General features: G+C 36.0%; 4 protein-coding genes across 21 annotated transcripts; all 4 read right to left on the bottom strand.

Moving 5' to 3' along the window:
• Positions 1 to 6,992: 6,992 nt before the first annotated feature.
• LOC103931502 (protein TPR3) lies at positions 6,993 to 10,320 on the bottom strand. Its single transcript, XM_048583747.1, has 9 exons — positions 10,247 to 10,320; positions 10,084 to 10,113; positions 9,854 to 9,964; positions 8,547 to 8,566; positions 8,365 to 8,438; positions 8,174 to 8,269; positions 7,991 to 8,086; positions 7,747 to 7,874; positions 6,993 to 7,643 (listed from the first exon to the last, which is right to left on the bottom strand). Exons 1-9 carry the CDS (start codon positions 10,318 to 10,320, stop codon positions 7,376 to 7,378), a joined length of 897 nt encoding a protein of 298 aa, XP_048439704.1. The 3' UTR covers positions 6,993 to 7,375.
• On the bottom strand, positions 8,737 to 25,137 carry LOC103955253 (disease resistance protein RPV1-like). 18 transcript variants are annotated; one of them, XM_048583860.1, is made up of 11 exons: positions 24,477 to 25,131; positions 23,219 to 24,311; positions 22,770 to 23,057; positions 22,040 to 22,678; positions 21,404 to 21,898; positions 20,472 to 21,190; positions 20,193 to 20,362; positions 20,022 to 20,073; positions 9,854 to 9,964; positions 9,611 to 9,771; positions 8,737 to 9,285 (listed from the first exon to the last, which is right to left on the bottom strand). In XM_048583860.1, the coding sequence occupies exons 1-6, from the start codon at positions 24,959 to 24,961 to the stop codon at positions 20,555 to 20,557; spliced, it is 3,636 nt and encodes a 1,211-aa protein (XP_048439817.1). In that variant the 5' UTR covers positions 24,962 to 25,131; the 3' UTR covers positions 8,737 to 9,285; positions 9,611 to 9,771; positions 9,854 to 9,964; positions 20,022 to 20,073; positions 20,193 to 20,362; positions 20,472 to 20,554. The 18 variants fall into 18 exon arrangements, with proteins under 18 accessions (XP_048439817.1, XP_048439825.1, XP_048439824.1 ...); XM_048583864.1 differs by lacking the exons at positions 8,737 to 9,285; positions 9,611 to 9,771; positions 9,854 to 9,964 and adding exons at positions 18,983 to 19,229; positions 19,553 to 19,713; positions 19,796 to 19,906; XM_048583868.1 differs by having other exon boundaries at positions 20,022 to 20,362; positions 21,404 to 21,680; positions 22,035 to 22,678; positions 24,477 to 25,137.
• LOC125477080 (disease resistance protein RPV1-like) lies at positions 10,316 to 11,116 on the bottom strand. The gene is made up of 3 exons (XM_048583890.1): positions 10,996 to 11,116; positions 10,490 to 10,885; positions 10,316 to 10,421 (listed from the first exon to the last, which is right to left on the bottom strand). Exons 1-3 carry the CDS (start codon positions 11,040 to 11,042, stop codon positions 10,382 to 10,384), a joined length of 483 nt encoding a protein of 160 aa, XP_048439847.1. The 5' UTR covers positions 11,043 to 11,116; the 3' UTR covers positions 10,316 to 10,381.
• LOC103931503 (disease resistance protein RPV1-like) lies at positions 11,090 to 14,740 on the bottom strand. Its single transcript, XM_048583746.1, has 5 exons — positions 14,131 to 14,740; positions 12,883 to 13,975; positions 12,434 to 12,721; positions 11,209 to 12,342; positions 11,090 to 11,098 (listed from the first exon to the last, which is right to left on the bottom strand). The coding sequence occupies exons 1-5, from the start codon at positions 14,616 to 14,618 to the stop codon at positions 11,090 to 11,092; spliced, it is 3,012 nt and encodes a 1,003-aa protein (XP_048439703.1). The 5' UTR covers positions 14,619 to 14,740.
• Positions 25,138 to 25,707: the final 570 nt, after the last annotated feature.

The following is a 25,707-nucleotide window of genomic DNA, read 5'->3' as shown; positions in this document are numbered from 1 at the left end:
TTGGACTTTCTTGTTGGAACCTAAGTTATTGTAAATGTTGTCAATTTCAGTCTCACTATTTCAATTATTTTCCTTGCACCTCCTACATGAGACCATATGTCTAGATCGGGGTGTGACAACAAATGACTTGTAAGTCCTTAGGCCAATTTCACCATGCATTAATGTATGAAAGTCGATCGCAAAGAGCAACTATTCATAGCAGCACTCTTCTAGGTAACATATACTAACTCAGTATATGGAGCAAGATCTGCCCCTTTGAACTTAGATTAAATGAACTATTAATAGAACAGTGGTTCGTCGAACAAATTCAATACATTTGGATACATTTTGACTTTAAGCTAAGCATTATATTGCTAAAAAAAAAAAGTGCCTATATTGTTGTGAAGGTAAGAAAAAAGCGTTTGCACTATCCACTGCTCATTTTGCTAAATGAGATGCCTAGAATCTATTCATTTCAAGTAAGTAAAAATCCGAACTGGGAGATGGAGATATCAAATATTGAAAAGTGATTAAATTGTCATCTTAACAATCACTTTAACCTATTACACCTATATGTATCAAATTCGTTCTTAGATAAAAATGAAGCTGCTGATGAGATAATCAATTCCTTGCGAGTCATCACTTCTACTTTTTATGGCAATTATTACTTAAACTTCTCATGAATACCAACGTTCAATAGACTCAACAACACATGAAGGTAAGGCCCGATCTAGTAATCTGGAGAGAAGAGGATCCCTAAACTCTTAGAGCATCTTCAAAGGGGATGTCAAAATTTGAACATAAAATTTAAATTTGACAACCTATGTGGCATTTTGACATCTTTTAAAGTTTTATTGTCCACCCGATATGTCAAATTAAATTATTTTTTTATTATAAAATAAATGATTAAATTAATAAAAACTTAATAAAAGACATTTAATAATTATGAAATCCAGACTGTTCACCATTTCTTTTTAACAAGAGGGGACCGTTCCCTTACCTCGATCAGAGAGATTTTTCAGTGTGACCGTCACACAAGGTGATACACCACATGTCCCTATGTAAATAGTGAAATATGTGTGTTAAAAGGTTAATAACTTAAAATTTAAAATTTTCCACCACTTACATAAAAACAAGTGGTGTATCATCCGTTTTTCCGTCACAACTAAAATTTTTTTCACTCTATTGAACAAAAGGGAATGGGGTCAACAACAACATTAATTGCAATGATGATTAAACCAATAAAAATTTAATAAAAAGCATTAATAATTAATTTTGAAGTTGTTGTCAAATTTGACAGCAACTCTCTTGTTGCCAATCCATGTCATCACCACATAAGATTTGACATTTCGGTTGGAGAGCATTAGTGTGATCTTTTTTTACTGTTATAACTTATGTGGACATTTTGACATCTCCTTTAAAGATGCTCTTAAAACTCACATACATCTTTTGGCAAGATAAGACGAGTCAAATTGCCAAAGCACAAAACAAAAAAATAATGTATTGGGTCAATTATTTAAATCATGTCGATGAGCATTGTAATGCTATAATGATGACAATTGTTTGTCAAATGCAAATCAACTTTTTACCATTTTACCAGAAAATCTTGATATCAAAGAAAAGTAAGCTTCTATGAAATAACAATCGTTTAAAATCAAATAAAAACTAATGAAAAGTCTAAAAAAACTTCCCTTTTAATGAAAAATCATTTTTAAAGGTATAGTGAATAGTACAAGAGAAATGTATAAATGTGGTTTTTCGTTAAAAGTGAACAGTACCAGGAGTATTTTGTTAAACCTTCCTAAAATCAATGACCATATTTAACATAGAAAAACTTCAGTAACATGTGGACATGTTGTTGCCTAATAACACAATATTAGATTCGATTGAATACCATTTTCTCGGGATCTAGGGCTCGGTGATGATTCCCGCCTCGTTTTGCATCTTGTTGATTGAGATTGTAACCCTGGAAACCAAAATCAAATAAACATAGAAAAATATATTAGAACTTACACGAATCGGCACGGATTTTGAAGATTCGGAATGTAATGAAGAGAGGAAGACATGATGAAACAGATATGAGAATTTACTGCGCTGCTCCAATAGCTGTAGCTGCTCCATTTGTATATGTTGCTGCTTCCTTGCCTTAATTTCCTGTGCCTTCATTCCACGAAAACATGACGAAAACGTGTTTAGAAAAAGAAAAAAAAAATGCACAAACAACAAATTTCTTTTTTCCTGAAAATATATTTCTAAATAACAAAATCCAAATACAACACAATGAAGCAACCTCAATGTAAGCTGCAGCAGCCTCCGAATGCTTCTCAGTTGCCCTTGCAATGAAAGTGTCTCAACGACAGACCATTTAAAGAGGAATCCTGCAATGACAGACCATTCAAATCTAAGGTTTACTCTCCAGAAAATTATTCAACAGATATACTGTAAAATATTCGCAACAAAATCTTCAAAAATAAAAAAATACATAACATACTATCAAATCATGTCACCTCGGTGAACAAAATATATGAAATGAAAAAAATGTACATTCTCATATCACGAAAACATAGTCTTTCATCATCAAACAAATTTTTTTTTTCTTTTCCTGAAAAAAAAAAAAAAAACATTTTAAATGATTGCAAAACCTTACATAAATTAGATCTTTCTACAATCACATCAATTCCTAAGGTTTTGCAACTAAAGCTATTCTGATTCTACAACCAAAGCTACAGAGCATCCATTTAGGACTCCATAAAACCACACCCAGTCAATGTCATTCCATTATATTGCACAGCCCTTTAAAACTTTGCCTTTGTCCATGCTCGTATTCTCATTCACCGTAGAGTTGCAGAGACACTAAGATATTATTTATTACATCCTAAATTTTCTGTACTTTCATTTTTGTTATGTTCCTTTCATTGTGTAAACTTATACTAAGTCTTTATAATTTTTAGCAATGTTCTAAAAGATGCAAGGCGCTAGTCGGGCGGCGGACTGGGACCTAGCGTTTAAGCGGTTGAGCGGAGCCTGGGCGGGGGCATGAGTAGATTAGGTGGATTTAATTACATGAGTAGATTAGTTGGATTTAAAAATTAAATAAAATAAAAATAAAAAAAAGATACATAATTTTATTGGGAGACATAAATTTCAAAATAAAATGAACTATAAATTATAAGGTATTAAAATATATTGAGAACATGAGAACAAATATATAATGAGTGTTCATTCGAGTATTCAAAAAGTCTCTTACATTTTATTGAAAAAATAAAATACAAAATGAAAGTTATCAATTTTTTGTATAAGTGATAGTCGCAACCGAGGCAGGCTAAGCGGGCATTGGGCAAACAAGGCAGATACCTAAAGAGGTCTAAACGTCATTTCTTAATTTTTAAGACGCCAACAGATTAATTGGGGTAATGATCAACCGTACAAATTCAATTTTTCATCTAAAAATGAAACGAAAGCACATTTATAAAGTCAACGTAATTCGCAAGTAAATAAAGAAATCAAAGAGATTTGCGATTTCCACGATGATAAAGATTTCACCTGTCCCCTGTAACTAGGCCTGGCAATTTCTGACACGACCCGATAACCCGACACGACACGACACGAAATTAACAGGTGTTTGGATCGACACGATAACGAATCGGGTCGTTATCGGGTAACCCGATAAGCACCTGTTAAGATAACGGGTTGGTTCGGGTATACACGTGGGTAACACGATACACGATAAGCAGAATATTATTTTTATAATTTTATAACCCTAAAAAAATACTATAATAATTATATACATTAATTTTACAATTTTATAACCCTAAAAATTATAATAAATATATATATATATATTAAATTAACTATAAAATTTATAATAATTATATATACTATAATAATTATACCCCCAAAATATTAAGTCTATCTATAATAATTATATATATATATTAAATTTTATAAAAACTATAATAATTATTAATTAATAATTTAATATGCATGATGCATTGCATGATTTTGCATCCATTGAAATTTGATGTGATTTCTTTCCATTCAAATTTCAATAATCAATTTCTTGCCGTTGCCAACTTGCCTCCCTTTTTGAAAAAAAAAATGGAGGGAAAATGAAAATGTTAAGAAAAGTTGAAAATGAAACAAAAAAGTGAGGGAATTAGGGAAAGATGTTGGAGGGAAAAGTGAAAATGATAAGAAAAAGTTGAAAAGGAAACAAAAAAGAGAGGGAAAAATGAAAATTAATAGAAGTGGTGAGAAATTTTTTTTTTTTTTTTAAGTTATTAACTTTTTATCACACACATGACTGTCATGACATATCTCACTATTTTTATAATGACACACGTGACACGTGATGTATGTACTATTCCGTGTACCAGTCAATTATAATTTATACGTATAAAATAAATAGATTTAAATCTACTTAATAAATATATATATATACATACACACACACACACACACACACGGAACTTGATTGATGGCATACGAATTCTCCAAAACTAATTTCAACGATCCAAACCATCAAAATTGTTTGTATATGCTTGGAGATCACATCAGCAAAAAATCACAAAAAAAAAAACATTCAGAGATCAAGTAACGGGACAAAACTTTTCAACGGTTATAAACGAAAAATCACGATTTAACGGTTATTTTAACTCCGATTTTGATGATTTTTTATAACTACACTCCTTGACCCTATATGAATACAATGAATGAATTCGATCTTCAATTTAAAATATTTACACAAGTGGATACCACAAAATCTTATGTTATACTTAATGAAAGTATAAATAAACTCTAAGTGTTAGTCAATCTATCGTTTTACGAATTCTCCAAAACTAATTTCAACGATCCAAACCGTCAAAATTGTTTGTATATGCTTGGAGATCACATCAGCAAAAAATCACAAAAAAAAACATTTAGAGATCAAGTAACGGGACAAAACTTTTCAACGGTTATAAACGAAAAATCACGATTTAACGGTTATTTTAACTCCGATTTTGACGATTTTTTATAACTACACTCCTTGACCCTATATGAATACAATGAATGAATTCGATCTTCAATTTAAAATATTTACACAAGTGGATACCACAAAATCTTATGTTATACTTAATGAAAGTATAAATAAACTCTAAGTGTTAGTCAATCTATCGTTTTACGAATTCTCCAAAACTAATTTCAACGATCCAAACCGTCAAAATTGTTTGTATATGCTTGGAGATCACATCAGCAAAAAATCACAAAAAAAAAAACATTCAGAGATCAAGTAACGGGACAAAGCTTTTCGACGGTTATAAACGAAAAATCAAGATTTAACGGTTATTTTAACTCTGATTTTGATGAATTTTTACAGCTACACTCCTTGACCCTATATGAATACAAAGAATGAATTTGATCTTCAATTTAAAATATTTACACTAGTGGATGTGGATATCACAAAATCTTATGTTATAATTTATATACTTAATAAAAGTATGAATCAACTATAATATTAATAATTATATACATTAATTTAATAATTTTATATCCCTAAAAAGTAAAAACTATAATAATTATATAGATGTAGGTGTAAATTGAATACAATTTCATGATGATCGATGTAAATTGAAGATTTTGTAAATGGAGGTGTAAACTTTTGAGAAAGACTTGCAATCTTAAAAACAAAAACTCTTTATCCTTGCACATTTAATATTTGTAATATATTAGTAGTGTATGTATTATTTTTTTTATTAGGCTTTTATTTTCGAGTGTAGATATAGTACTTGAACGATAAATGTTTTAATGTTTTGAAGTAATATTTATGTGGCAATGTGTGGTATGTGCAAATTTAAAAAAAAATATTTTTTTCTTAACGGGTCATAATGGGTCATAACGGGTCGGGTCACTTTACCCGTTGGGTAAAGTGACACGACCTGTTAAGGACCCGTTAAGATAACGGGTGTGACACGACACGACCCGTTAAGATAACAGGTGTTACACGAAAACGACACGAACACGATAGACACGACCCGTTTGCCAGGCCTACCTGTAACATGTGTGAGCACTCAGCCAAGAGGTAACTGAGGGCAATTTTGTGAACATAATGTTCAACATTAGAAAAAAGCAAGGAATAACAGAAAAAACGAAGGGCATTTTCGTGAAAACACTGTTAATGAACAATATTTTTCACTTCAGCTTTACTATAGAGTAATTTGCATTTTATTTAGTCACAGAACATATTTGATTTTAATGCTATTCTTAAAACAGCAATAGACGACTCGCCAAAAATAAAAAACTTTGGTCAACCGAATTATTTTTTTGGGCCAATAACCCATATTTAAATTAGATTTTAATTATCTTAATAAAAAATGGAAAATTTTCTTTCAACATGATTTTTCTCTCTGTTAGGGTCTGCGAAGAAAAACCTTAGAGAAGACCCACTGCCACACCCACAAAAACCCTATCATCGGTTTGATTTTTCGTACTTTTTTTTTAGTATAGCGGTATATTTCATACTAGGGGAAGGAGAAATTCGGTTAAACCACACAAATGACAACTTAATGTGGTATCAAATTCGTCATTCACGAAATTAAAACCTAAAACCTCTCACTTGTAAGTAAAGATCAATGACAAGTTCCTTGTGGTCACTAAGTCCAGTCATTTCTTGGTTTTCAATACTTAAGACTCCATTTCCTTGTTCATCCCTTATTCCCACTTTCTCTCTAAATTTTTCTGTTCTCTAACTTTACTTCTACATTGATCTGAAGGACTTCGTTGTGATCCACCCGTGTGCTTTTGGTCAACTTTGTCTGACGACGACTTTTAGTCGCTCATTAGCGACTCTTATTCGCTATTAGGCGCAGTTGGATCATTGAAAATTGATTCTTCTCCAGATGCCGATGGGACTTCAATTTCGTTCTCATCGCGCTCTGAATTGTAGAAAACCAGAAAACAGTAAATCCTTGTTCAGCAGCACTTGTGCCTGTGAAAATTGATTTTACATCATGGAGTTTATGGCATAACTCAGTGAATTGAGGTTCTGATCTTCATTCATTATATAGGCTAATAAAGCCTCAATGTACAAGTTGACTTTGTATACAGAATATACATATACGGAAGTTATTCTAACAGATATGATTTGTGCAGGATATCAGTCAAAGGGGTTACAAATAAACAGGGATTGCAGCAGGCAGTGATCACAGACAATCAGGAAGCAATCGATCAGAGTAATTATCGTCCATCAGACCCATCGTAAGAAAGATGATTCTCAATTGTTCACAACAACCGCATTCCATCTGCATTTGCCAAAACTTTAATCCCATTCTCATTGGCAGAAGCAGCCAAGAGAGTGCCATCCTTGTTGAGGCGGATAGGAGGGGTAAAGAAGATGAGCAGCTTGGTATTTAAGATTCTATTATTTCAATTTACTTAAAGGAAACGAACCTACTGGGAGGCCTCCATCAGCATCAGCAGTTGTCAGAAGTTGAATATTGTCCATGTCCCAAAATTTAATAAAAAAATCATCACCAGCAGCCAAAAACCGGTCTTTAATAGTATTGAATTGCACAACACCAAAAGAACGCTTGTGAAAGCCTTGATAGGTCCTCTTCACAGCCCCTTCACTTTCATTCCATTCAACAATATATGACTCACCGTCTTTACTTGTCCCACATGAAAATAGCCTGCAACCCACCACCAAAGAAAAACAACAAAAAGAAATAAATAACTATATAGTTTGCCCATCCAGCAAAAGGAAAAAGGAAACTCTGAGCTAAGTATACTAACCTGGTACCATCAGCACTGTAAGCCATGGTTGTGCACCAGCGACCAGGCGCATCATAATCAACTCGACATCCCAAATTGTCATACTCCCAAGCCTTTATCTTTCCATCCAGTGCTATTGAAAAAATAAACTGAAGCATAGCAGCAAACAATGAGCACGAAAAGACAAGGACAGACGGGCACCAGAGACAGAAACACAAGGTGTAATTAGTAAGAAAGAAAAAATAAAAATAAAATGCCACAACACCTGAATGTTTTCCTTATAATGTGGGCAGACAGAATAAACTGGAGCCTCATGACCTTCAAAAGTATATTGTTTTGCACCGGTTGTAGCATCCCACACCTAAATTTATGAAGGAAATCAGCAAGGAACAGAAAATGCTCTTCCAATGGCAATGAGACAAGCAAACATGTTAGGCAACTAACGAACCTTGATGGTCTTGTCATCCCCACAGGTAATCACACAAAGCTGCTCATTGGGATGGGAGAATGACAGATCATTTACTCCACCAACATGTGCATCAATCTACGACAGTAATTTCAGAGTCACCATTAATACAGAAAACTAAGAGACAACAAAAAAAAGGTGTAAAAAATTGAAACAGCATCTTCTGTATATACCTCTAGGTGCTCTCGTACGCCATCACCCCCATGATAAGAATATATTTGAACAATGTGCCTCGAGTAAGCAATACCTATAATTGTATTGTAAATGATACAATAATTAGGATCTAATTCAATCCTTAAAAATTTATAAAGCCATATCACATTTGCCAGAGTTACCTAAGCATGCTCAAGCTTACCAAATAAAGCACCATCAGGGCTCCGATCACATGGTTAACAGACACACAAGGATCCTTAACTACAGCAGCCAGTTTCACAAAGACAAATTTACTTTTCAGTCAACCAACTCATACATCCACAAAGAATACAGTGCACACAATTTTTTATGTCACATGAACAAGCATAGAAAGGGAAAGACCTGCAGGAGCATTGAGCATGAACTAAGATCCCATACTTTGAAGTTCCTTACAACTAGTCGCTCCCTAGATCCAACTTCCCGCAGGCCTACGTCCCCCACATTGGTACCAAATGAAGCATCACATAGAGAACAATCAACAGTCAATTATGAATAGTCTCTTTGAAGTTTCCCTCATCGAGAAACTGCAAGATCAGAAACACAAGCTCCATACTCAGAGACAACATCTTGACCGCCCCCTGTTTGATTCCAAGAAGCGGGTTGTTTGCAGGTGATGGTGCCTGCGCACAGTTCGGTTGTCCACATGGGTGATCCACATAAAGCGTTTTTATTAATGGATTTGGACTTGGGCTTTTACAAAGCCCGTGCTGCCAATTTAAGCTTCAATTTACAGGAGGAGAATTAGTTCTTTCTCAGCAGAACCAGAAAGGCCATAATTTGCACAAATAATAGTTCCTGGTGTGTGGAAACTTCTGACACTGGTCACGAACCAAAAAAAAAAAAATCCTGACACCAGACGCTGGAATCAAGCAGTGATGTACAACCGTCACCAGGCCCCTGTGCTATGTAGCAATGAACCATATACTAAATTAAGATTCAGGCACATGATTTAGGCATTGCAACAATATTAAAGACTTATTTTTGTTTCCACAGAATTCAAGCCATAACCACCTTTTTATAGCCACATAGACAATGTACGTAAACGATGAACTCATTAGCTAGTGCTATCAACTTGATGAAATTGTCATTTGAGTGCAACGGAAGACAAAAGCACTCATTCCATATGTGGAAAAATTAAAGCAAGACCAGTATTTGCAACATCCATAAGTTACGATGAAGTGCACATCTAATCTTATATAACTGAAGTCGTGGTTTCAGAGTAATTACCCTTGGTTAATGAGAGTCCATAGCCTCGAACGCTTTAGGTTTGGGAACTGCAATTTATCACTGAATAAGGGATTTGGGTCAATCAGTTTCTTAAGTTCAACCGACATGATTGCCCTGGCAGACTTTGAATCTCCACACTTGGATAGTTGTTCATTCTCCCCCTATAATGCAAGAGACCATTTTTTAGTACATTTGCTACAACTGTTTTCTACAGAGACTATTCATATAATGGAATTCTCATACCTAAAGTTCTCCAATGTTGAGAGCTGAGCGATTTCCTCCAAAAGTTCATCGAATGCGGCAAAAAAATTTAAATCCTTTACTAGAATATCCACGGCTTGGGACCGATCAGGCCTATAAAGTTCACACAGTCACATTACACGTAATTCAACCATATAATTCCTCAAGATCGGCCATGCAATCCAACCCACGAAAGTTATCAATGAATTGAAATTGAACCACTGTAAGCTTACTTGTCCAATGCCTCGAGGTACTTCTGCTTCCTTATCTCGAAAAAGATAAGAAGTTCACATAGTCACATTACACGTAATTCAACCATATAATTCCTCAAGACCGGCCATGCAATCCAACCCATGAAAGTTATCAATGAATTGAATTGAACCACTGTAAGCTTACTTGTCCAATGCCTCGAGATACTTCTGCGTCCTTATCTCGAAAAAGATTTTCTTGGAATAGCTGTTATCTTCCATTTTAGTGAACCCGGGGAGGTACTTCTCAACTTCATCCCAATTGCCATTATGCACCTCATCCTCAAAATATTTTATATTGAAGAAAACCCCAGATTCCTGCTCTAATATACATAATTAGCTATTGTGCCAACAAAAACGCATTAATTAAAAATACAGAAATCAGCCCTACCTGGTGAGATTTAAAATAGAAGCAGGCAGCTCCTTAATTGCAGTGCCATCCAAATAAAACTCAGATAGATTATTAATAACCTCTGAAATTTCTGGAAACCTCTTAAGCTTTGAGCATCCAGAAACATCAAGGTATTTAAGAGATTTCATGTGAGAAATGCTGCTTGGAAGACTCTCAAGTTCTCTGCAATCATTCAGCTTCAAAGTAACAAGACTGGTGAGATTTAAAATAGAAGCAGGCAGCTCCTTAATTGCAGTGCCATCCAAATAAAGCTCAGATAGATTCTTCATAACCTCTGAAATTTTTGGAAACTTCTCAAGCTTTGAGCATCCAGAAACATCAAGGTATTTAAGAGATTTCATGTGAGAAATGCTGCTTGGAAGACTCTCAAGTTCTCTGCAGTCATTCAGACTCAACGTAACAACACTGGTGAGATTTAAAATAGAGGCAGGCAACTCCTTAATTGCAGTGCCATCCAAATAAAGCACAAATAGCTTCTTCATAACCTCTGAAATTTCTGGAAACTTCTCAAGCTTTGAGCATCCAGAAACATAAAGGTATTTAAGAGATTTCATGTGAGAAATGCTGCTTGGAAGACTCTCAAGTTCTCTGCAATCCATCAGACTCAAAGTATCAAGACTGGTGAGATTTAAAATAGAAGCAGGCAACTCCTTAATTGCAGTGCCACGCAAATAAAGCTCAGATAGATTCTTCATAACCTCTGAAATTTCTGGAAACTTCTCAAGCTTTGAGCATTCAGAAACATAAAGGTATTTAAGAGATTTCATGTGAGAAATGCTGCTTGGAAGACTCTTAAGTTCTCTGCAATCATTCAGCTTCAAAGTAACAAGACTGGTGAGATTTAAAATAGAGGCAGGCAACTCCTTAATTGCAGTGCCATCCAAATAAAGCTCAAATAGCTTCTTCATAACCTCTGAAATTTCTGGAAACTTCTCAAGCTTTGAGCATCCAGAAACATAAAGGTATTTAAGAGATTTCATGTGAGAAATGCTGCTTGGAAGACTCTCAAGTTCTCTGCAATCATTCAGCTTCAAAGTAACAAGACTGGTGAGATTTAAAATAGAGGCAGGCAACTCCTTAATTGCAGTGCCATCCAAATAAAGCTCAAATAGCTTCTTCATAACCTCTGAAATTTCTGGAAACTTCTCAAGCTTTGAGCATCCAGAAACATAAAGGTATTTAAGAGATTTCATGTGAGAAATGTTGCTTGGAAGACTCTCAAGTTCTCTGCAATCATTCAGCTTCAAAGTAACAAGACTGGTGAGATTTAAAATAGAAGCAGGCAGCTTCTTAATTGCAGTGCCACCCAAATAAAGCCCAAATAGATTATTCATAACGTCTGAAATTTCTGGAAACTTCTCAAGCTTTGAGCATCCAGAAACATCAAGGTATTTAAGAGATTTCATGTGAGAAATACGCCTCGGAAGACTCTTAAATTTCTTGCAACCTTGTAGATTCAAGGTAACAAGCCCGGTAAGATTACTAATTGATGAGGGCAGTTCTTTAATTTCAGTACAAACTAAATAAAGCTCTGGTAGATCCTGCATAACATCTGAAACTTCGGGAAACTTTTCGAGGTTTTTGCACCATGAAAGTTTAAGGGTTCTAAGAGATTTCATACCAATCTTGCTTGGAAAAATCTTAAGATTTCTGCAATATTCCAAATCCAAAAGTACCAGGTTTTTGAGAGATGAAATGGATGGGTGAACCTCAAATAAACTTGTACAACTTCGAAAAACTACTTTCTCAAGATTTTTCACCTCCGTGAAGTCAGGAGTTTTCTTCAGGTGAGGAGAACTTGTAAAGTTGATAATTTTCAAATTTTCCAAAGGCTGGTATAACACATCGAGGAAAGCAAGTTATATGGTAAGGCATCTAAGAATTAAGCCATTTAAAAGAAACATATGCAAGTGAAGTTTTTACCTTGGCTCCTTCCCAAAGATGTACAACGAGACTATTTTGCATGTCAAGCTCAACAAGATTCTTCGCAATAAAATTGGACGGTAAAGACTTTAGGGGGAAATGCTTCCATACGAGACTTCTTAACTCATGCAGAACAAACTTTAAATTCTCACATGAATATCCATTGTCGCCGTGGATTTTGAGCAATCTTAATTTCGTCATTTTAACAAAAGCTTCGGAACTGAAGTATACCACTTCTGGTTTTGAGAATGAAAGGTCAAGGATTATGCTTTCAATAGCTTCCGTAGCCTGGATAACAAATAGTTCAAATTATGTGACTGTAGATATCCTGAATCTTATTTAACATTATAAAGTTAATGCATGTTTCTATGAATTGTATTTTGATCAAAGTTAAAGCTGTTTACTCTAAAGATTTACATATGAAAAAGAAGGTCATGAACATATCGCACCGTATTTTGAGTTAGCACGTGATGAACATCTTCATAATTCCACAACCTACTGCGTTTCCCAGGCTCTTTAATAGATTCTTGGCGGACGATTTCCCGACCCATTTCCTCTAGTAAATCATGCATCTTCAGTGTTTCCCGTGAGACAGTTATAAGAGCTCGATCAATTAGAACTCTTAGCCCAGTATGGGGATAAAAGCCACAACTGTCCAGAACCTTTGTTGAGTTGTCTTTTTCCGCTCCTTTAAAGAAACATGCAATATCCAGAAATATGTCCTTCTCAGAATCATCTAGTCCATCGAAGCTTGTTCTTAACACATCATGAATTCCCCTTTGCGGGATTTTCTTTAATTTCTCTAGCACCTCCTCCCACTCCTGCACAGATTTGTTATAAAGAAAAGCCCCCAAGACTTTAAGTGCTAAGGGGAGACCTTGAGCATATCGTACAGCACGGCTTGAGAGAGGGTCATAGTCTCTTTTGGGTTGCTTTGTTCTAAAGGCATACTGGCTAAAGAGTTCCAAAGCTCCATCACCACTTAGAACCTTGGGGCTGTAGATCGCATCAGCTCGACTTAGTACTAGCTTATCTCTAGTGGTGATAATGATTCTACTCCCACCACCAAATGAATGTTGCTTTCCAAGTAAGGTTTCAATTTGAAATAAGTCGTCAACATCATCAAGAACAATCAAAACCTTTTTCATCTGTAGCCTTTGCAAAATCATTCTGTAACCTCGATCCAATGTGCCTAAACTCTGCACCCTTTCATTCAAGATTCTAGATAGAAGTTTTTCCTGCATATGTACGGCACGACAAGCGGAGAACTCTTCCTTGACATTGTCAAGAAAGCAACAAGCTTCAAATTGACAAGCAATTTTCTCATAAACGGCTCTAGCTATGGTGGTTTTGCCTATACCACCCATGCCCCATATTCCAACAGCACGAAAGTCGTCCATTTCAGGAGCAGGATGTAATAGCAAGTCCATTTCATGCATGTGGGATTCCATTTCAACCAAGTCATCGTCTTTACTTGATGAGATGCGGATCAATTTCTGAAAAATATCTTCTACAATTTCCTCAATGAGCTTGGCATCATCCCTGTGGAATAAGAAAAACATTATTGTAAGAGTAAGATCAAGAGCAAGTGCAAACCGTATACATAATCATACATTTGCTAGGAAAACATGACAAAGAATTAAAACTAAACGTTAAAAAAAATCCCAAATTATGAAACTACAATAACTAAATATTACTCGTAATTTCCCGAATCCCAGCCCGATAAATTGGTGGCTCGACTAAGAGCGGACCTCCACCTCCGGACCTCTTCCATGTCGGTGTTAGAATGGCCTTCAAGCTCGGCAAAAGCTTCCTCAAAGCTCCTCTTTGCTTTGCGGACATCAGAAGGATCCACTTCGTAAAAAACGGGCACAACCATCTGGTTCTTTCGATCCATACAATCCAGTATTTGGACGAGCTCCTTCAAGCACCATGTGGAAGAAGCATATTTTTGAGAAAAAACTACGATTGAAACGCGCGAATCTTGGATCGCCGTCAGTAGCTGCGAAAGGTCGTTGCCCTTTCGCAGCCCTTCGGCATCAATGAAGGTGTTGATTGCTTTCTGATTCAGGGCTTTGTAGAGGTGGCTGACGAAGCACCTGCGAGTGTCTTCCCCTCTGAAATTAAGGAACACGTCGTATTTCCAAGGAGAGCCAGAGGAAGAAGAAGATGCAGCAGCAGCCATTAATCGATGGAGTATCTAAGAGTAATGTATGAACTGAAACACTCAATTGATCTTCACACTGATCTTCACATTGAGCTACAAAGGAAGTAATGAGTCAATGACGACCACATCACGCGTTTCTATTTGTTAGGTGCATGTCTTTATCACCTTTTAGAAAAATGAAGAAACTAATGAAAAGCAAAAGCAAGGGACCATCCAGGTAGGAAAGAATCCAAGGAATAATCCTTCAAGTTTGAGAATATGGGTTATTGAAATTTAATTCAACTTACTTGAAAGGGTTTATTTTAAAAATTATAATAAATTTAACCGTTTAACTAAATTTTAATGGTTTAGATTTTCAAACTTGATATATTAAAATGAAAGAATTCGAAAATGATCCAACAAAGGAAAAGCATAAAAATTATAAAGTATCAAAAATTGGTGGACAAAGATTTGCTCCGCATGGGCGAGTGGATGCAACGCGCAAAAGAAAACAATGACAAGTGGGTCCCAAGTCCTAACAGTACAACTGGGGCACACTAATGTACCGGGATGCTTTTCAAGAGTCTAAATAAATCTCATGATGTTGGAGCTCTTCAATTATCTTCGGTGGGACCAGTGCCCATGTGACACATCGTGAGGCAGTGCAAATCAGGCCATTTGGGAACGACTTCTTCAATCCTTTGGGCCTGAACACAATTGGGCCTAGACGGACTTAGTTGTGTCTGAAGAGGAGACTAACGCAATAAATTTCACAGGCATATATACTTGAGAGTTAACATGGTTATTTCTTGGCAAATACCATACTGACCATATTGTAAGAAGTTCAATACTTTTGTCGTTGTCATTAGGCAGCAACATGCCTACAATTACATCTATTATGATATTTTAAGGAAATTGTTATTAGCATTCTAAGAATCTCATTTTACACTCCCTACAAGTCTATTTTTTTTTGTAATTATAAAAAGTTCGGAGTGCAAAATAAAACTTTTAAAGAGCCTATAACAATTCCCTATCTTAATACCGAGTGTCCCTAATGAACCTATATTGGTGTTTTATATTCTTGGAAGCATACAACAAATTCTTTGCATAAAATTGAAATATTATACTTCTCCTTTCTTATATTGAGATAAGTAGTATTGTCAAATGGAAGACAGTGAAACCAACGGATTTATGTTCTATGCAAAATACGACATGTACAATGAAACTAACGGATTTATTGTTCTATGCGAAATACGAGATGTACATACCATGCCACAGATAATGTATCTTCTATTTTCTTGTGTAAATCGAGCTGATATGATATTTAGTGTGAGAAATTAAGTGAATTTAAATCAGTTTCGAATAGAAGAGAAGCATGCTATAAGAAAGCATTCATTTGTAGATTGTATTGTGTCATCAGTATTATACTCATAGTTTCAACTGATCAGCTTACTACATGGGGAAAAACACAAAAAAGGGAAAACAGAAAAGTAGAAGACATAATATTTGAGCATGTAACAGGAATAGTAAGTTTTTGAAAAAATTGCTAGACCGAGAAATTAAATCGTTAAACATCACATTGTGACCCAATATAAAGATAACAGTTTGTTTACAAATCAAAACGAAGCGATATCAAAGGAAAATGTTTAAGATGTTGAAAATACAAAACTGGACTAGGCAACCATATCTTTTTTCCGTAACTAAACGAATAATTTATAATGATACAAACCTCGATCCTGGCTCAACTGGCTCCTCCCATCCTCAACTCTGTATGTCAAAGGCTGAGTAGCCATGTATGCAAAAGTTGTGAAATGATCACCATCTGAAGATTGAGAATAACCCACATTCACATTGCTCAAAATTTTATAGAAAATAGGACAAATTAACATATTTAAAGTATGTATTAGGATGCAAACGTCCTTAAGATAAATGACTTGTAAGTCCTTAGGCCAATTTCACCATGCATTAATGTATGAAAGTCGATCGCACGAGAGCAACCATTCATAGCAGCACTCTTCTAGGTAACCCATACTAACTCAGTACATGGAGCAAGATCTACTCCTTCGACCTTAAGATTAAATGAACTATTAATAGAACAGTGGTTAGTCGATCAAATTCAATACAATTGGATAACATTTTGACTTTAAGCTAAGCACTATATTGCTAAAAAAAAAGTGCCCATATTGTTGTGAATGTAAGAAAAAGGAGTTTGCACTATCCACTGCTCATTTTGCTAAATGAGAGGACTAGAATCTATTCATTTCAAGTAAGTAAAAATCAGAACTGGGAGATCGAGATATCGGATATTGAAAAGTGATTAAATTGCCATCTTAACAATCAATTTAAACTATGTACACCTACATGTATCACATTCGTTCTTAGATAAAAATGAAACTGCTGATGAGATAATCGATTCCTTGTTTATGGCAATTATTACTTAAACTTCTCATGCATACCAGCTTTCAATACTCAACAACATATGGAAATAAGGCCCGATCCAGTAATCTGGAGAGAAGAGGATCCCTGAACCCTTAAAACTCACAAACATCTTTTGGCAAGATAAAATGAGTCAAATTGCCAAAGCACAAACGAAAAAAAATAATGTATTGGGACAATTATTTAAAAACAAATTCCAAACCTTTTGTACAATGAAAGATGGTCTGGGGTTATTGAATTGGCTTTGTTGTGGCCCAATGTCACCTGGAAAAAAATTGTCAATGAGAAGTATTCAATTTTTTTTTTCTTTACTATGCTCAATCATGTGGATGAGCATCGTACTGCTATAATGATGAAAATTATTTGTCAAATTGTTTACCATTTTATCAGAAAATCTTGATATACAAAAAAAAGTAAACTTGTATTGAATGACAATCCTTTAAAATCAATGACCATACTCAGTACAGAAAAATTTCAGTAAATAATTGAATGTAAAACAACAGACAAAACCATTTTAACATAATAGATGTAACTCGTAGACATGTTGCTGCCTAATAACATACTATTAGATTCGATTGTATACCATTTTCTCGGGATCTAGAGCTCGGTGACGATTCCCTCCTCATTTTGCATCTTGTTGATTGAGATTGTAACCCTAGAAACCAAAATCAAACAAACATATATAGAAACATATATTAAAACTTACACGAATCGGAAAGGATTTTGAAGATTCGGAATGTTATGAAGAGAGGAAAACATGATGAAACAGATATGAGAATTTACTGCACTGCTCCAATAGCTGTAGCTGCTCCATTTGTATCTGTTGTTGCTTCCTTGCCTTCATTCCACGACAACATGGCGAAAACGTGTTCAGAAAAATAAAAATGCCCAAAAAACAAGTTTCTTTTTTCCTGAAAAAATATTTCTAAAATAACAAAATCCAAATATAACACAATGAAGGAACCTCAACGTAAGCTGCAGCAGCCTCTGAATGCTTCTCAGTTGCCCTTGCAATGAAAGTGTCTCAACGACAGACCATTTAAAGAGGAATCCTGCAACGACAGACCATTCAAATCTAAGGATTACTCTCCAGAAAATTATTCAAAATATATACTGTAAAATATTCGCAACAAAATCTTAAAAAAAAAAAAAAAAAATACATAACATACTATCAAATCATGTCATCTCGGTGAACGAAATATATGAAATGAAAAAAAAGTACATTCTCATATCACAAAAACATAGTCTCGTACATTTGTTAGTTAAACGGTTAATTCTCCCATTAAGTGATAACGTGGCTCCCATATGAACAATGATTGGACGCCACGTGTTATTAAAAATATTAAAATAATTAATTAAATAAAAGTTATTAAAAAAAAACATAAGTTATTAAAAAAAAAAAAAAAAATCCCCTCCCCCCCCACCCCCAAAAAAAAAACCCAGAAGAAGAAGAAGAAAGAGGAAGAACAAAAAAAAAAAAAAAAAACCGAATTTGCAACCCAGAAGAAGAAGAAGAAAAAGATAAAAAAAAAAATAAAAAAATAAAAAAAAAAAAACCAAATCTGCAACCCAGAAGAAGAAGAAGAATTGAAAAAAAAAACCAAATCTGCAACACAATTTTTAAGTCACATGAACAAGTATAGAAAGGGAAAGACCTGCAGGAGCATTGAGCATGAACTAAGATCCCATACTTTGAAGTTCCTTACAACTAGTCGCTCCCTAGATCCAACTTCCCGCAGGCCTACGTCCCCTACATCCCCACATTGGTACCAAATGAAGCATCACAGAGAACAATCAACAGTCAATTATGAATAGTCTCTCTGCAGTTTCCCTCATCGAGAAACTGCAAGATCAGGAACACAAGCTCCATACTCAGAGACAACATCTTGACCGCCCCCTGTTTGATTCCAAGAAGCGGGTTGTTTGCAGGTGATGGTACCCGCGCACAGTTCGGTTGTCCACATGGGTGATCCACATAAAGCGTTTTTATTAATGGATTTGGACTTGGGCTTTTACAAAGCCCGTGCTGCCAATTTAAGCTTCAATTTACAGGAGGAGAATTAGTTCTTTCTCAGCAGAACCAGAAAGGTCATAATTTGCACAAATAATAGTTCCTGGTGTGTGGAATGACACTGGTTACGAACCCAAAAAAAAAATCCTGACACCAGACGCTGGAATCAAGCAGTGATGTACAACTGTCACCAGGCCCCTGTGCTATGTCGCAATGAACCATATACTAAATTAAGACTCAGGCACATGATTTAGGCATTGCAACAATATTAATGACTTCTTTTTGTTTCCACAGAATTCAAGCCATAACCACCTTTTTATAGCCACATAGACAATGTACGTAAACGATGAACTCATTAGCTAGTGCTATCAACTTGATGAAATTGTCATTTGAGTGCAACGGAAGACAAAAGCACTCATTCCATGTGGAAAAATTAAAGCAAGACCAGTATTTGCAACATCCATAAGTTACGATGAAGTGCACATCTAATCTTATATAACTGAAGTCGTGGTTTCAGAGTAATTACCCTTGGTTAATGAGAGTCCATAGCCTCGAACGCTTTAGGTTTGGGAACTGCAATTTATCACTGAATAAAGGATTTGGGTCAATCAGTTTCTTAAGTTCAACCGACATGATTGCCCTGGCAGACTTTGAATCTCCACACTTGGATAGTTGTTCATTCTCCCCCTATAATGCAAGAGACCATTTTTTAGTACATTTGCTACAACTGTTTTCTACAGAGACTATTCATATAATGGAATTCTCACACCTAAAGTTCTCCAATGTTGAGAGCTGAGCGATTTCCTCCAAAAGTTCATCGAATGCGGCAAAAAAATTTAAATCCTTTACTAGAATATCCACGGCTTGGGACCAATCAGGCCTATAAAGTTCAGTCACATTACACATAATTCAACCATATAATTCCTCAAGATCGGCCATGCAATCCAACCCACGAAAGTTATCAATGAATTGAAATTGAACCACTGTAAGCTTACTTGTCCAATGCCTCGAGGTACTTCTGCTTCCTTATCTCGAAAAAGATAAGGCCTATAAAGTTCACACAGTCACATTACACGTAATTCAACCATATAATTCCTCAAGACCGGCCATGCAATCCAACCCATGAAAGTTATCAATGAATTGAAATTGAACCACTGTAAGCTTACTTGTCCAATGCCTCGAGATACTTCTGCTTCCTTATCTCGAAAAAGATTTTCATGGAATAGCTGTTATCTTCCATTTTAGTGAACCCGGAGAGGTACTTCTCAACTTCATCCCAATTGCCATTATGCACCTCATCCTCAAAATATTTCATATTGAAGAAAACCCCAGATTCCTGCTCTAATATACATCACAAAAGCAATTAATGACGCAGTATATCAGTACATAATTAGCAATTGTGCCAACAAAAACGCATTAATTAAAAATACAGAAATCAGCCCTACCTGGTGAGATTTAAAATACAAGCAGGCAGCTCCTTAATTGCAGTGCCATCCAAATAAAGCTCAGATAGATTATTCATAACCTCTCAAATTTCTGGAAACTTCTCAAGCTTTGAGCATCCAGAAACATCAAGGTATTTAAGAGATTTCATGTGAGAAATGCTGCTTGGAAGACTCTCAAGTTCTCTGCAATCATTCAGACTCAAAGTAACAACACTGGTGAGATTTAAAATAGAGGCAGGCAGCTCCTTAATTGCAGTGCCATCCAAATAAAGCTCAGATAGCTTCTTCATAACCTCTGAAATTTCTGGAAACTTCTCAAGCTTTGAGCATCCAGAAACATAAAGGTATTTAAGAGATTTCATGTGAGAAATGCTGCTTGGAAGACTCTCAAGTTCTCTGCAATCATTCAGACTCAAAGTAACAACACTGGTGAGATTTAAAATAGAGGCAGGCAGCTCCTTAATTGCAGTGCCATCCAAATAAAGCTCAGATAGCTTCTTCCTAACCTCTGAAATTTCTGGAAACTTCTCAAGCTTTGAGCATCCAGAAACATAAAGGTATTTAAGAGATTTCATGTGAGAAATGCTGCTTGGAAGACTCTCAAGTTCTCTGCAATTATTCAGCTTCAAAGTAACAAGACTGGTGAGATTTAAAATAGAGGCAGGCAGCTCCTTAATTGCAGTGCCCTCCAAATAAAGCTCAGATAGCTTCTTCATAACCTCTGAAATTTCTGGAAACTTCTCAAGCTTTGAGCATCCAGAAACATAAAGGTATTTAAGAGATTTCATGTGAGAAATGCTGCCTGGAAGACTCTCAAGTTCTCTGCAATCATTCAGCTTCAAAATAACAAGACTGGTGAGATTTAAAATAGAAGCAGGCAGCTCCTTAATTGCAGTGCCATCCAAATAGAGCATAACTAGTCTGTTCATAACCTCTGAAATTTCTGGAAACTTCTCAAGCTTTGAGCATCCAGAAACATAAAGGTATTTAAGAGATTTCATGTGAGAAATGCTGCTTGGAAGACTCTCAAGTTCTCTGCAATTATTCAGACTCAAAGTAACAAGACTGGTGAGATTTAAATTAGAAGCAGGCAGCTCCTTAATTGCAGTGCCATCCAAATAAAGCTTAAATAGCTTCTTCATAACCTCTGAAATTTCTGGAAACTTCTCAAGCTTTGAGCATCCAGAAACATAAAGGTATTTAAGAGATTTCATGTGAGAAATGCTGCTTGGAAGACTCTCAAGTTCTCTGCAATCATTCAGCTTCAAAGTAACAAGACTGGTGAGATTTAAAATAGAAGCAGGCAGCTCCTTAATTGCAGTGCCATCCAAATAAAGCTCAAATAGATTCTTCATAACCTCTGAAATTTCTGGAAACTTCTCAAGCTTTGAGCATCCAGAAACATCAAGGTATTCAAGAGATTTCATGTGAGAAATGCTAATTGGAAGACTCTCAAGTTCTCTGCAATCATTCAGACTCAAAGTAACAAGACTGGTGAGATTTAAAATAGAAGCAGGCAGCTCCTTAATTGCAGTGCCAACCAAATAAAGATAAGATAGAGATTTCATGTGAGAAATGCTGCTTGGAAGACTCTCAAGTTCTCTGCAATCATTCAGCTTCAAAGTAACAAGACTGGTGAGATTTAAAATAGAAGCAGGCAGCTCCTTAACTGCAGTGCCATCCAAATAAAGCTCATATAGATTCTTCATAACCTCTGAAATTTCTGGAAACTTCTCAAGCTTTGAGCATCCAGAAACATCAAGGTATTCAAGAGATTTCATGTGAGAAATGCTGCTTGGAAGACTCTTAAATTTTTTGCAACCTTGTAGATTCAAGGTAACAAGCCCCGTAAGATTACTAATTGACGAGGGCAGTTCTTTAATTTCAGTACGATATAAATAAAGCTCTGGTAGATCCTGCATAACATGTGAAACTTCGGGAAACTTATCGAGGCTGCCGCAACATGAAAGTTTAAGGGTTCTAAGAGATTTCATACCAATCTTGCTTGGAAAAATCTTAAGATTTCCGCAATATTCGAAATCCAAAAGAACCAGTTTTTTGAGATATGAAATGGATGGGTGAACCTCAAATAAACTTTTACAACTTCCAAAAACTACTTTCTCAAGATTTTTTGCCTCCGTGAAGTCAGGAGTTTTCTTCAGGTGAGGAGAACTTGTTAAGTTGATGATTTTCAAATTTTCTAGAGGCTGGTATAACACATCAAGGAAAACAAGTTATATGGTAAGGCATCTAAGAATTAAACCATTTAAAAGAAACATACGCAAGTGAAGTTTTTACCTTGGCTCCTTCCCAAAGATGTTCAACGAGACTATTTTGCATGTCAAGCTCAACAAGATTCTTCGCAATAAAATTGGACGGTAAAGACTTTAGGGGGAAATGCTTCCATACGAGACTTCTTAACTCATGCAGAACAAACTTTAAATTCTCACATGAATATCCATTGTCGCCGTGGATTTTGAGCAATCTTAATTTCGTCATTTTAACAAAAGCTTCGGAACTGAAGTATACCACTTCTGGTTTTGAGAATGAAAGGTCAAGGATTATGCTTTCAACAGCTTCCGTAGCCTGGATAACAAATAGTTCAAATTATGTGACTCTAGATATCCTGAATCTTATTTAACATTATAAAGTTAATGCATATTTCTATGAATTGTATTTTGATCAAAGTTAAAGCTGTTTACTCTAAATATTTACATATGAAAAAGAAGGTCATGAACATATCGCACCGTATTTTGAGTTAGCACGTGATGAACATCTTCATAATTCCACAACCTACTGCGTTTCCCAGGCTCTTTAATAGATTCTTTGCGGACGATTTCACGACCCATTTCCTCTAGTAAATCATGCATCTCCAGTGTTTCCCGTGAGACAGTTATAAGAGCTCGATCAATTAGAACTCTCAGCCCTGTATGGGGATAAAAGCCACAACTGTCCAGAACCTTTGTTGCGTTGTCTTTTTCCGCTCCTTTAAAGAAACATGCAATATCCAGAAATATGTCCTTCTCAGAATCATCTAGTCCATCGAAGCTTGTTCTTAACACATCATGAATTCCCCTTTGCGGGATTTTCTTTAATTTCTCTAGCACCTCCTCCCACTCCTGCACAGATTTGTTATAAAGAAAAGCCCCCAAGACTTTAAGTGCTAAGGGGAGACCTTGAGCATATCGTACAGCACGGCTTGAGAGAGGGTCATAGTCTCTTTTGGGTTGCTTTGTTCTAAAGGCATACTGGCTAAAGAGTTCCAAAGCTCCATCACCACTTAGAACCTTGGGGCTGTAGATCGCATCAGCTCGACTTAGTACTAGCTTATCTCTAGTGGTGATAATGATTCTACTCCCACCACCAAATGAATGTTGCTTTCCAAGTAAGGTTTCAATTTGAAATAAGTCGTCAACATCATCAAGAACAATCAAAACCTTTTTCATCTGTAGCCTTTTCAAAATCATTCTGTAACCTCGATCCAATGTTCCTAAACTCTGCACCTTTTCGTTCAAGATTCTAGAGAGAAATTTTTCCTGCATATGTACGGCACCACAAGTGGAGAACTCTTCCTTGACATTGTCAAGAAAGCAACAAGCTTCAAATTGACAAGCAATTTCCTCACAAACAGCTCTAGCTATGGTGGTTTTGCCTATACCACCCATACCCCATATTCCAACAACACGAATGTCGTCCATTTCAGGAGCAGGATGTAATAGCAAGTCCATTTCATGCATGTGGGAATCCATTTCAACCAAGTCATCGTCTTTACTTGACGAGGCGCGGATCAATTTCTGGAAAATATCTTTTACAATTTCCTCAATGAGCTTGGCATCATCCCTGTGGAATAAGAAAAACATTATTGTAAGAGTAAGATCAAGAGCAAGCGCAAACCGTATACATAGTCATACATTTGGTAGGAAAACAGGACAAAGAATTAAAACTAAACGTTAAAATAAAATATAAAAAATCCCAAATTATGAAACTACTATAGCTAAAAATTACTCGCAATTTTTCGAATCCCAGCCGGTTAAATTGGTGGCTCGAGTAAGAGCGGACCTCCACCTCCGCACCTCTTCCATGTCGGCGTTAGAATGGCCTTCATGCTTGGCAAAAGCTTCCGCAAAGCTGCTCTCTGCTTTGCGGACATGAGAAGGATCCACTTCGTAAAAAACGGGCACCACCATCTGGTTCTTTCTATCCATACAATCCAGTATTTGGACGAGCTCCTTCAAGCACCATGTGGAAGAAGCATATTTTTGAGAAAAAACTACGATTGAAACGCGCGAATCTTGGATCGCCGTCAGTAGCTGCGAAAGGTCGTTGCCCTTTCGCAGCCCTTCGGCATCAATGAAGGTGCTGATTGCTTTCTGATTCAGGGCTTTGTAGAGGTGGCTGACGAAGCACCTGCGAGTGTCTTCCCCTCTGAAATTGAGGAACACGTCGTATTTCCAAGGAGAGCCAGAGGAAGAAGATGCAGCGGCAGCCATTAATCGATCTAGTATCTAAGAGTAATGTATGAACTGAAACACTCAATTGATCTTCACACTGATCTTCACATTGAGCTACAAAGGAAGTAATGAGTCAATGACGACCACATCACGCGTTTCTAGCTGTTGAAGTCAATGACGACCAGATCACGCGTTTCTATTTTCTAGGTGCAGTTTCTATTTTCTAGGTGCTTGTCTTTATCACCTTTTAGAAAAATGAAGAAACTAATGAAAAGCAAAAGCAAGGGACCATCCAGGTCGGAAAGAATCCAAGGAATAATCCTTTAAGTTTGAGAACGTGGGTTATTGAAATTTAATTCAACTTACTTGAAAGGGTTTATTTTTAAAATTATAATAAATTTAACTGTTCAACTGAATTTTAATGGTTTAGATTTTCGAATTTGATAGATGAAAATGAAAGAATCTGAAAATGATCCAACAAAGGAAGAGTATAAAAATTATAAAGTATCAGAAATTGGTGGACAAAGATTTGCTCTGCATGGGCGAGTGGATGCAACGCACAAAAGAAAACAACGACAAGTGGGTCCCAAGTCCTAACAGTACAACTGGGGCACACATCACAAGGGGTAATGTCCCGGGATGCTTTTCAAGAGTCTAAATAAATCTCATGATGTTGGAGCTCTTCAATTATCTTCAGTGGGACCAGTGCCCATGTGACACACCGTGAGGTGGTGCAAATCAGGCCATTTGGGAACCGACTTCTTCAATCCTTTGGGCCTGAACAC

This window comes from the organism of the source record quoted next, unplaced genomic scaffold (assembly GCF_019419815.1).
Source record: "Pyrus x bretschneideri cultivar Hongxiangsu unplaced genomic scaffold, Pyrus_bretschneideri_v1 Contig20, whole genome shotgun sequence".
NCBI classification, from domain to species: domain Eukaryota; kingdom Viridiplantae; phylum Streptophyta; class Magnoliopsida; order Rosales; family Rosaceae; genus Pyrus; species Pyrus x bretschneideri.
This window is presented reverse-complemented; position numbering and strand designations above follow the sequence as displayed.

Excerpts from the sequence above, each read along its gene's own strand:
- LOC103931502 (XM_048583747.1), bottom strand. The coding sequence starts at position 10,320 with ATGGAAGATAACAGCTATTCCAAGAAAATCTTTTTCGAGATAAGGACG. Across the intron at positions 9,965-10,083 it reads TACCTCGAGGCATTGGACAA|GCCTGATCGGTCCCAAGCCG; the intron begins GTAAGCTTACAG and ends TGAACTTTATAG. Across the intron at positions 8,087-8,173 it reads GGGATGACAAGACCATCAAG|GTGTGGGATGCTACAACCGG; the intron begins GTTCGTTAGTTG and ends TCATAAATTTAG.
- LOC125477080 (XM_048583890.1), bottom strand. The coding sequence starts at position 11,042 with ATGTTTCTGGATGCTCAAAGCTTGAGAAGTTTCCAGAAATTTCAGAG. Across the intron at positions 10,886-10,995 it reads AGTTTCCAGAAATTTCAGAG|AGAACTTGAGAGTCTTCCAA; the intron begins GTTATGAAGAAG and ends GAATGACTGCAG. Across the intron at positions 10,422-10,489 it reads TCTATTTTAAATCTCACCAG|AGCAGGAATCTGGGGTTTTC; the intron begins GTAGGGCTGATT and ends TATGTATATTAG.
- LOC103931503 (XM_048583746.1), bottom strand. The coding sequence starts at position 14,618 with ATGGCTGCTGCTGCATCTTCTTCTTCCTCTGGCTCTCCTTGGAAATAC. Across the intron at positions 13,976-14,130 it reads TGGGATTCGGGAAATTACGA|GGATGATGCCAAGCTCATTG; the intron begins GTAATATTTAGT and ends CTTATTCCACAG. Across the intron at positions 12,343-12,433 it reads ATCTTTGGGAAGGAGCCAAG|CCTTTGGAAAATTTGAAAAT; the intron begins GTAAAAACTTCA and ends GTGTTATACCAG.
- LOC103955253 (XM_048583862.1), bottom strand. The coding sequence starts at position 24,961 with ATGGCTGCCGCTGCATCTTCTTCCTCTGGCTCTCCTTGGAAATACGAC. Across the intron at positions 23,058-23,218 it reads ACGTGCTAACTCAAAATACG|GCTACGGAAGCTGTTGAAAG; the intron begins GTGCGATATGTT and ends TTTGTTATCCAG. Across the intron at positions 21,191-21,403 it reads AGTTTCCAGAAATTTCAGAG|GTTATGAAGAAGCTATCTGA; the intron begins GTTATGAACAGA and ends GAAATTTCAGAG.